The 9,931-nt window shown below is 38.8% G+C and overlaps 2 protein-coding genes across 3 annotated transcripts; one reads left to right on the forward strand and one right to left on the reverse strand.

Annotated features, from left to right (window-relative positions):
* Nucleotides 1-1,427: 1,427 nt before the first annotated feature.
* Nucleotides 1,428-3,862, forward strand: LOC126791432 (uncharacterized). The gene is made up of 2 exons (XM_050517889.1): nt 1,428-1,892; nt 3,255-3,862. The coding sequence occupies exons 1-2, from the start codon at nt 1,429-1,431 to the stop codon at nt 3,517-3,519; spliced, it is 729 nt and encodes a 242-aa protein (XP_050373846.1). The 5' UTR covers nt 1,428; the 3' UTR covers nt 3,520-3,862.
* Nucleotides 3,863-4,663: 801 nt separating this feature from the next.
* LOC126791428 (elongator complex protein 5) lies at nt 4,664-9,540 on the reverse strand. 2 transcript variants are annotated; one of them, XM_050517884.1, is made up of 10 exons: nt 9,290-9,540; nt 9,089-9,181; nt 8,694-8,842; nt 8,528-8,574; nt 8,065-8,134; nt 7,501-7,727; nt 7,309-7,398; nt 6,761-6,836; nt 6,426-6,640; nt 4,664-5,778 (listed from the first exon to the last, which is right to left on the reverse strand). In XM_050517884.1, exons 1-9 carry the CDS (start codon nt 9,457-9,459, stop codon nt 6,447-6,449), a joined length of 1,116 nt encoding a protein of 371 aa, XP_050373841.1. In that variant the 5' UTR covers nt 9,460-9,540; the 3' UTR covers nt 4,664-5,778; nt 6,426-6,446. The 2 variants fall into 2 exon arrangements, with proteins under 2 accessions (XP_050373841.1, XP_050373840.1); XM_050517883.1 differs by having other exon boundaries at nt 4,670-5,593.
* Between the last annotated feature and the right edge of the window lie 391 nt (nt 9,541-9,931).

Raw genomic sequence — 9,931 nt, forward strand, 5'->3', positions numbered from 1 at the left:
TAAAATATGGTGAAATTGGTACTGTTGGAAAGGTCTATGTGTCCACTTTTCAGGGACCCAACCATTTGTTCATAGCTATCATATTGAGTGAGTTATGGCCGATTTAGCAAAGTAGGACAGTTCTGTCCGAAAATTTGCAAGTCAGTCAACTTCGACAGAGTATTGTGAACTGCTCCGATCGAATTAGGGTGCGATCTTTATGTCATTGGAAAGCCACGGGTTTCTACTTTCCAGAAAATTTTACGATTCGCTGATACCTATTGTGACGAAGAAGTTATGGCCATTTAAGTGAGTGAATGTCATTCTACCTGAGAATCTGATTTTCATTGCAAACTCTTGTTTTGAGTTGTTATGCAATCTTGTTTCCTATAATATTAGTTTGGCTAAATATAACATGTATGATCTAAGGATGTGTGGCTAGATTAATGATTAATCATTAGCTTAAGACTACGTTTGAGAAGCATGTAATGAACGTTGTTCTTTATACTCCATGATTATGACACTAATCAGGGGGTTGTTTCGTAGACTTCAGGGGGAGTCTATCTCACATGATGCTATCAAATGTAGACGGTGCGTTGTGCTCTTTTTCTCTTTTTGATCAAGCTTTTGTTTTTAACGAAGAGTTTTTTATTTTGCTTGACAAAGTTTTTACCGAGGCAACGATGTGTGCACCATGCAACCTAGGCATGCGACACAATGTAGAGTGTTTCAGGAGAATTACTATTCTACCATTGTGTGTGTCTTAGCCTTATTTTGTTTCTTGTTAGAGATAGATTCGCATCTCTGTAATAGATTAGAACTTCAAATCCTACGAGATTGTGGTTATGTAATGCCTATATATAGGCCCATTATCAATTAATAAACGGTTACATTCTGTTCCATTACGTTATTATTATTCTCGTTTCGTTCCTCCTCAAACACATATATAATATTTTATGTATAATTATTACAAAAAAAGACAGATAATTGATATATGTATAATAATATTATATGCATGTATAATATTTTATTTCTTGACGGGTTTTTACGGGTCGAACCGGGTTTCATACCTCTAAACAAAGCCCTCCCCTCGGCCCGGGTCGTGTAAAAGCCTATCAAACTTGCGGGTCTTCGTGAATTTTTTGGATCCGCGGGCTAAATGATGAGACGTAATTATAGTTTGGGAAAATAATTTCCAAGTATCTAACTACCAGGAAAATTGGTGAAAAATTGCTTCCACCCACTCGCCATTTCGCCAAGGAAAGAGTATAATTCTACAATAATTACACAGTGATTGGACAAAGTTGTCCCTACTCAGAAGGGGTAGAGCGGAACACTGGAGAGTATTATTTGGAAATTACAAAGATATATAAAAGTTGGAGGGCTAATTTGTAATCTTATTATATAAACAATTATTCAGGAAATCTCTGAGCGTGTAGAACAACCACCATGGCTGCTTCTGGGTCGAAGAACAACCCCAAGCGGACCATCGCCGCCGACCCCCAAATCTCCAACCCGAACCCCGACCCATCCACCTCCGCCATCACTCCTTCCCAGGAAGACGTGTACCTCTCACGCGCCTCCCACCTGACGCGGCAAGAGCTCCTCCGCCGCCGCGCCCACCACCTGAAGCAGCTGACGAAATGCTACAAGGAGCACTACTGGGGGCTGATGGAGCACCTGAAGATCCAGTACAGGGAGTACTACTGGAAGTACGGTGTCAGCCCCTTGAAAGAAGAAAACAATGGAGTTGCTGCGGTTGAGGGCGGTGATGACAACCACAGTAACCATCTCCGGTGCGCTTCGGTCGGCTGTAAATTGAAGGCCATGGCTCTAACCAGCTTTTGCCACCTCCACATTCTTTCCGACTCGAAGCAGAGGCTCTACAAGGCTTGCAGTTATGTCATCAAGAGGTATCCTCAAGTCTTGTCTTTTCTTTCTTTCCGTGATTCTTTGCGATCAAATTGTAGGTGGTACTCTAGTGTTGCAAGTTAACCTTTCTTTTGATTTCAAGAAACTTAGCATTATAAAGTTTGGATTGCAAGAATCCAACATTTTTATTTGGAGTGGTCGTGGTTCTGGTCCATGGTGATGAGCAGGTAGGCTGTTACCAGACATTTGTAGAACATCGGCTCTAATTCACATACCATCTGGACTTCTTGTATTAATAATTACCTCTTGCATGGTAGTGATTGTGGACTTATACAAGAATATTGAGTTCACGGTTGTTGTATCAGACTCGATTTTATGGTGCTCCTTTCTCTTATGGATAGCAATTGTATGCCCGATCATTGGAGGTATAATAGTAGATGCTCGAGCCCAAGTTCTTTTATAATTAGAGGTAAAGATGTGGGGATGGTATGGGCAATTGAGTAGTTCTAGTTTTCGTTGATAGTCTTAATTACAACTCCACAAGTCCATTTAGAAACAAGAAAGGTTATGTACTCTTGGGACTAAGTGAAAACAGTAAGGTGGAAGGCTGAGCGACTTCTTTGGGGTGTGGTATTGGTCATAGCATACGACTGTTTATGACTGAAATTGGAGGTATTAGTGAGATAGCTTTGGAATCTGAATGTGGAGATTGTGGGAAGCCAAATGGAAGGGTGTATGGAAGTGCTTCTTCTCTAGTGGACTCCTCGCCAACTGTTATTGTACTTTGTTTAGTTTTCTGCCAAGGACATAGTCTAATAATAAGGAAGGTCTGTTTGTTGTAGTTTTTCTTTGCCAGTGATGAATGGTTTTGTTTCACATCTGGATAGAGAAAAGGAGAAGGAAAAAGGAAACTGAGGGAAACACTACCTTCTATAGTAGAAGGGAAAGGGATAATTAATAGTGCTATTTGTGTATACTCATGTGATCTAGTGGATCTCAGTATATAGATTGGGTTGTACTGTTATCATAAGAACTAGTGGGTACTTTTTCTTGGTGCTCCACTTATCCTTTTTTTTTTCTGGGCATGGACAACTACTACCACTCCCCAGTAGGGAAGCAGGCAAGTAGCAAATGAACCCAGCAGCTAGGATTGATAATAATACCAGAGTAACCTATTTTACATGGTTCGGTTGTACTTCGAGTTTTTTTTTTTTATAAGAAGAGAAGGGAAGTGTGAAACTGTCTCTGGCTAAGTGGATATTCTATTTCAAATAAGAGAGCTCATAGTTTGTAAAAACACGACAATTCTTTAGTGTAAACTTTCGTATTTTTGCTCAATTGGGTCTATTCTTCCACCAATGTGCAGATATTGACTGATAAATTTTGTTCATTTTTGTTTCTAGTGCTCAGGCAGGACCTATAACATGCGGGAAGCCAATACTGAGATCCACTTCTCCTTCTCTTTGTACTGTGCACTTCCAAAAGGCTCAAAAGCATGTGACCAGATCATTGCGGAAGGCAGGGCTTAATGTTACCTCATCAAGTAAGCTTGCTCCCAAGTTCCATGTGATAGTGGCAGAATATGTACGCCAAATTCAATCTAAACGAAGAGCTGCAAAAAAGGAAAATAAAAATAAAATTGCAATAAAGGAAGAAACCGCTGATTGACTGCCAGCTTCTTTCTCCACAAACTGGATGATGTTGACCTGCTAGTTGTGTAAATGAAGCAAAACTAGAGGTTTGATTCTTTTCTGTCTTTGGTTTTGAAGCATCAGATTTTGAGAAGAGAGGTGCATGCTTTGGTTGCTTCCGGAATTGTATGGGGTGACATGGGTATAAGAACTTTTGCTTTTGATTTTGATTAAATTTTCTCTGAATCGAGTATTGGAGTTTGTCTGTAGAGGAGATGATGTTCTTAGAGTTTATTAAATATCAATGGTTTTACTTCATTGTCAGAATGGTACTTTCAACCTTAGATGTCGTTGTCTATCTAATTTTACCTTATGGTGCATGTTTTGGTAGTACTTTGTTGATTTAGTGGGATAATTCATTTCATGAATGAAAGCTACTATTTTTTCTTTGGTTACAACAGGGACCTAAAAGGTCCACAAAAAGAACAAATAAATTAAAGATTGGCACAAACACCATTCCTTCGGACTCTAGTAACACCAGCTAAAGGATGAAAGCTACTATTAGTCTCATATCTTTGTTTTTTTTTCAGTCAATTCTATATTCTCTTTCTCCAGGCTTTTCTTTGAGAAACAATTATATACCATGCATGAGTCCAAGATCTATGGAATTTAGGCAAGGATTGCAGAATCTAGGAGTGACTTCAGCCAGTATTTTAGACGATGTCTTGGATAGTTTGACATCAGCATATTCAATTGTAAACTAATATTATGTTAGATATACATGTAATTGCACCTCTTTTATAACGTAATCCGATATGAACAATCCAACTCCCTAATCCATCTTAGTTCCAAGATCTTTTCTAAGCTTGTTTTCTGTACATGAATCAATGAAGGATTAGTTTTTTTGTAGTGACATTAAAGTGTTTAAACACTGCAGACATGGAATCATGATCTGATTCTGCAAACATTATAGGATTGATTTGTGTTAAGAAAAGCATGGAGAAATGTAGTACTGGTTGGACAAAGCACTTAAAAAATATAGTGAGATTAAAATTATGGTAGAATAACATCTATGTACACAAATAATGAACACGGTAATGTACGAGAGCCACTCTGAACTCCACCCTAGCTGTTAGTAGCTTCCCTGCCCATCTCCTCTATCCCAATCTCTCCTCTCGCTCGACCTCTGCCTCAAACTCAAAACAGCTCTACTCCTCTCTATCATGTATGTTGATGACACGGTGTCCAAACCTGTAGCTGCCCTTGCCATGAAAGGTGAATGTGAAGTTATGGAAGTTATGGATCTCATCAAGGATGGTTATGTAGACTTCCTTTTGGCCAGATTGATTCCTCTGATTCCAACCATGAGTTAATGTTCTCTATCAGCCATCCATGAGCATCTGAAAGGTAGGTTTTTGTGTTGATTTACTATCCCGTATCATAGGCAATGAGTCCTTTGGGGTTGAGCAACATGATGGTAGTAACCATCAGCTGCACTAACCAGATATGGGCATAGAAGATCAAATATGTCCTTGGCTGCCCGGAGGGCAATGGAACTGTTCAGGCTTTGGTTGTTGTGGATGTTGGCAAGCACTTCACGCTTCAAGACAAGTATTTTATAGCTGGTTCAAATTCCTGTCAATTAGACTTTGCAAATTTGAATGTGCAGTGTGCAGTTATTGTACCCTTGTGGGCTTCAGCAAAACACTGAAAACTCTGCCATCAGATAAGGCCTCTAGCTTCTCAAAACAATGAATGTGCATATCAGACTGTAGGGTGGAATCTAACTGTCTAGAAGCAGCTGTTCAAGACATTTTCAATCACCTTTTCACTCGTTTGGATGTTAAAGGTGTCCTGAAAGCTGTCTAGCAAAAATAAATAAATAAAAAATTGGCAAGAACCCCCTAGTACTCTAATTTCTATTTAACCCTTGCAAAGGCCACAGGTACATCAGCCTTCACATGTGGTTTATGGGATACAGACTACAATACATGTAAAAATATTCATTTAAAGTTCAACAAAAGCGACTCAAGTCGAACACATTATACATAAAGAGTGATGAAACACATGGCCTAAATGCCACAAGCCTGTAGCAGCCACTCCAGCCAGCACTGAAATAAACCCCACAGTGATGATCAGTACACAAGACCCAGATTGAATCGATTCTCAATCATGCAATGAGACAGCCAGCAGGACTCAAAAAGCCCAACGTGCAGAATGATATATGACAAAATATGAAAATATTGCTTCAGAACCGATTGTCAGTGATATAACTGATAATGAAGCTGGAGAGCACCTAGCCATAGACCAACAACAATTTAGCTCATGAAGAAGTTAAACATGTCCAACTCCAACTCTTTATCCCAGAAGATTATAACTCATAAGATTTAAATCCACATATTGGAGTTCAAGAACACATATCAGCAGAACTTTTGTATGCTTCCATCTTATATACTTAAAATGCTTCTGCTTCTGCTAAATAATCCTCAGTAACATAGTAAACTCGTATTTCTGGCTCTCTAGAGTCTCACATATTACTCTTCAATCTTGCTGAGCGTTTCACATTTTTCACTCCACCTGAATGGTAAAAATTATAATATCCCTTGACTGGGAATGTTTTTCATATTGATGACTAAAAAGAAGACTTCTACAACCACCACATTAACTGGTTTAGTGAACCATTTAGTGAAATGTTGAGAACCTAATTTCTTATGTAAAATGAAATGCAAGTTCCAAATCACTGGTCACTTGGTGGTCTGTTGGCTTTGCAAAAAGCAAAACTACGAGGTCCCACGATCCAATTGAATCAACTATATTGAAATATGATATCAACTTAAATTCAACATCCAAATTGTAATAAGTTACCCAGATTATTACCAGACTAAAGCATTGATGCAAATCAACAGAATGAACAGATATAAAAATCAGTTTAAATCAATTTACCATTGCGCATGGGTGGGAACACTAAATGTCCAAATCATCATCAGGGTCCTCATCAGAATCTGGCATTTCGTCTTCTGAATCGCGAAAATAAATTATTTCTCCCTTGCTAGACTCCTTATCTATATCTGAATTCTCATTCTGTACAGGAACAACCTCGTATTTGCTGTCCCTTAGAGATTTTCGCCCATCATATATGTGTACAGGTTTACCATTTCCTGCAAGGAAAAATATGTATTTGGATTATCACAAATGGTGATAAAAGAAAAGAGATCTAACAATTTTTTTTATATTGATCAAGTAAATCAATGACATTGTATTTATTGCTGGTTGCACACCTTGGTGTTCAAATGGAAGTACCACGTTAGCCCTATCCTTTAGCTCTTTCTCTGATAGTTGTAAACTAAATTGCACCTGTAGCAAAGCCATATAATAAGAACAAAATTATCAATTTTTAGACTAGATAATGAAAAGTGTTTCAGAATTCACATGATCTTTACTTTGGGCAGGTGCATAACATTGTATTACACTTGGGAGCATCCAACTAAAAGCTAAATGAAAATCCAACATTTCAAATGTCACTGCACAAGGCTTAAAATTTCTGGTGTGGAATTTACATTTCTAAACAAGTGAATTATCAAGTCTATAAACTAGAAGAAGATATATCAAAGACGGCTTTCAGAAGTGGTACGTGACATACATCAAACGTGCAAGGTATTATTTTTTAACATACCAGATCCAGGTTGAGGAATTTGTAATTATTTATTTAAATATGATTGGATGGGTGATAGCTCACACAATTTACCATGTTAGAAAGCTGAAAGAATCTCCCGGCAGTACCAGGAAAAAAAAAGGAACACGAAGTGTTCATTTTTATAAACGGTACCTTGGGCACAAGACCTTGATTGATCACTCCGTCTTCAAATGAAGTGGATGTAAAGTTGATGCCTGACTGCCCTATGTGAATTTCTTCAAACTGATTTGTGAATAGAAGTTTAAAGGATTCAATTAGTTAAAAAAAAATCAGATTTGCCGACTTCCCAAATCAGAATAAAATGGAGGGAGGGTGAGAGATCACCATCACTCGGACACGTCCATTTCTACGCTTGCAACGGAGATGAAGTTTCCCTTTAGTAAAATTTTGATCACGTAAAGAAAGATTCTCTGAATAACTTTTTTGTCCATTGGAAAACTGGATTAATGGCTCGATGCTCGCCACCATAGATGACATATATTCAAGAGTAGAAGTTACCCTTTCTTCACAAAGATCCGCATGACAAAACCAAAAGATGCTTGAAATCTGATCTGCAACCGTCAAATAAAACTGATTCAGCTTTCAGGAAATGTGTAGTACAAGAAAACACATAAATTTCAATCAATATACACAAGGATTGAAGCAATTTATATCAGACACAAAAGTGTTATGTAGATCATTCAGGAAGTTACAAGGTTACAGTTTTCTGGTATGAGCTAACTAGGGCATTACACTTGTTATTACAAGGTTACAAAAATACAGAGTTACAAGTTACAATGTAAAGATACAGCACAAAATTCCATGAGGAACACTGAAAACCTATGAAATTGACAAGATAAAAATCAACATCATATAGAAAAGGTCAAGAAACAAGTTAAATATATATACCACAGCAACGAAGACTGCTTATAAGCCCAGAAACGGATGACAAGGATGCATATCGCAACATTTCATTTACCTGAAAATAACAAAAGAAAATAGTGGGTTAGAGTAAGAGAAAACAGAAGTAAACATAAATCCCAAGCACAGCCAAAGATGAAGGCATACTTTTCCATTGAGTTTGGCCTGAATAAACACACTGAAAACAGCTACTTGCCAGCACATATATTTCGCACAACGATGGGAAACTTCTCTAAATCCAATTTATTAATATATGAAAGCTTAAACAACTCTTGGGATTCTAAACACATTGCCACTATAGGATAATCTAGCTACAGTGAGTGGAACTAATTAATACGCATCAATCCTACAAAGACATTTCTATGCGTTGACATCTAACTTTCCCAGAAAAGTTGACATTGAGAACTCAAATGGAGAGGAACGTACATTCAGATTTACAGATGCTACTTACAGAGTCTATTGCAACACAAAACCGATCTTTCCCTTGTCCAACAAATCCTGCATGCATAAACCCCAAGAAAAACCAGAATCACATGCTAAACCGTATTTGTACAAATCTCACCAAACCAAGAACTCTGAAAATGTACGTGGAACCCCAATAAGGCACTGAAAAATACCTCTTCCTAGTGAAATAATTTCAGAGAAAAGACCATCCAAATCCTTCACATTCCCACAAACACTAGCTATGTCATCAGAGAGTTTTGCCACACTCCCACACTGCTTTCTCCAACCGAGAGGATCCGAGTAACAATCAAGAATCCGAATCCTGCATTGCTGATTCCAATTCAGTGTAGACGTCCATATACATAATACATTACATATAATACTCCAGACTGAAAATGTACATGAGAAACTGTGCCTGCTGAGCTAAATATCTATTTCCTATTAATTGCTACAAATTCAATGATTCTCAGTTTATAGGTAAACAAAACCAACACTTAGTAAAGAAAAAAACAAAATCTACTGAAGACGTTTTACTGCAAGATAGAGTGTAAATTCGAAAGTTACAGACCACTGGGGAAACGAAGCTCGATGAAGTCCCTTGTTGCTCAACAAGTCCAAGTAAAACGAAGGACTCCGGGAAAGCGCGACGAGCACTAGACCTCTGCAAAATCAAAGTACAATTAAAAAGGAGAAGAGAGAGAGAGAGAGAGAGAGAGAGAGAGAGAGAGAGAGGAAAGGGTGTAGTATGTTAGAGGAGAGTGTGACGGACCGTGACTGTGATTTAGCGGCGGAGATATTGGTGGACTGCCGAGAGAGGAAGTGAGTGAAGACGTGGAAGCCGAGAGGTGAGGGCATGCTGTCCTTGATTGTTAAAGCCGGCGCGTGCTCGCCTTCCAACGCTCCGTCTCGAATTGCTCTGCAAATCCACTCCGCCGCCATTGTTGGTCTTCACTTTCCTCTATGCACTCTTCTCAATGACTTAATGTTAAGGGAGCGAGAACAACTGAGAAGAAGAAGAAGAAGAAGAAGAAGAAGAAGGGACTCTAAAGAACACGTATTGCCAACTATAATAAGAAAGAAAGTTTCGCATCAAACCCTAAACTATTGCGGCATTAACGTAGTACCGACCTCAAAATTGTACCAGTGTAGTACTCAAACTCGCAACTCACTATCAACCATAGTACCCATTCCAAGTCTAGGTCGCTCTGGTCCGGCCCAAATGTGAACCGGGAAGGTGGGGTGAGAGGAATGTGAACCGAGAAGGTGGAGTGAGGGGAGTGGTCAGAGTAGAGGTGGAGGAATGAGGAGGGTCGATGGTGAAGAGGTCGTAGATGGAGGAGGTGAGGGAGGCGATATGATGTGGTTATGTCCCTTATCTCCTCCATCTACGGTCTCCTCACCCTCGACCCTC

The sequence above is a fragment of the Argentina anserina genome, chromosome 4 (assembly GCF_933775445.1).
Source record: "Argentina anserina chromosome 4, drPotAnse1.1, whole genome shotgun sequence".
NCBI classification, from domain to species: Eukaryota; Viridiplantae; Streptophyta; class Magnoliopsida; order Rosales; family Rosaceae; genus Argentina; species Argentina anserina.

Bases quoted from the DNA above. Each gene is read 5' to 3' on its own strand.
- LOC126791432 (XM_050517889.1), top strand. From the start codon at position 1,429: ATGGCTGCTTCTGGGTCGAAGAACAACCCCAAGCGGACCATCGCCGCC. The intron at 1,893-3,254 runs GTATCCTCAAGT...TTTTGTTTCTAG, and splicing joins TGCAGTTATGTCATCAAGAG to TGCTCAGGCAGGACCTATAA.
- LOC126791428 (XM_050517884.1), bottom strand. From the start codon at position 9,459: ATGGCGGCGGAGTGGATTTGCAGAGCAATTCGAGACGGAGCGTTGGAA. The intron at 8,135-8,527 runs GTAAGTAGCATC...TGTTATTTTCAG, and splicing joins TTTGTGTTGCAATAGACTCT to GTAAATGAAATGTTGCGATA. The intron at 6,837-7,308 runs GTACCGTTTATA...GCTTTGCTACAG, and splicing joins ATCAAGGTCTTGTGCCCAAG to GTGCAATTTAGTTTACAACT.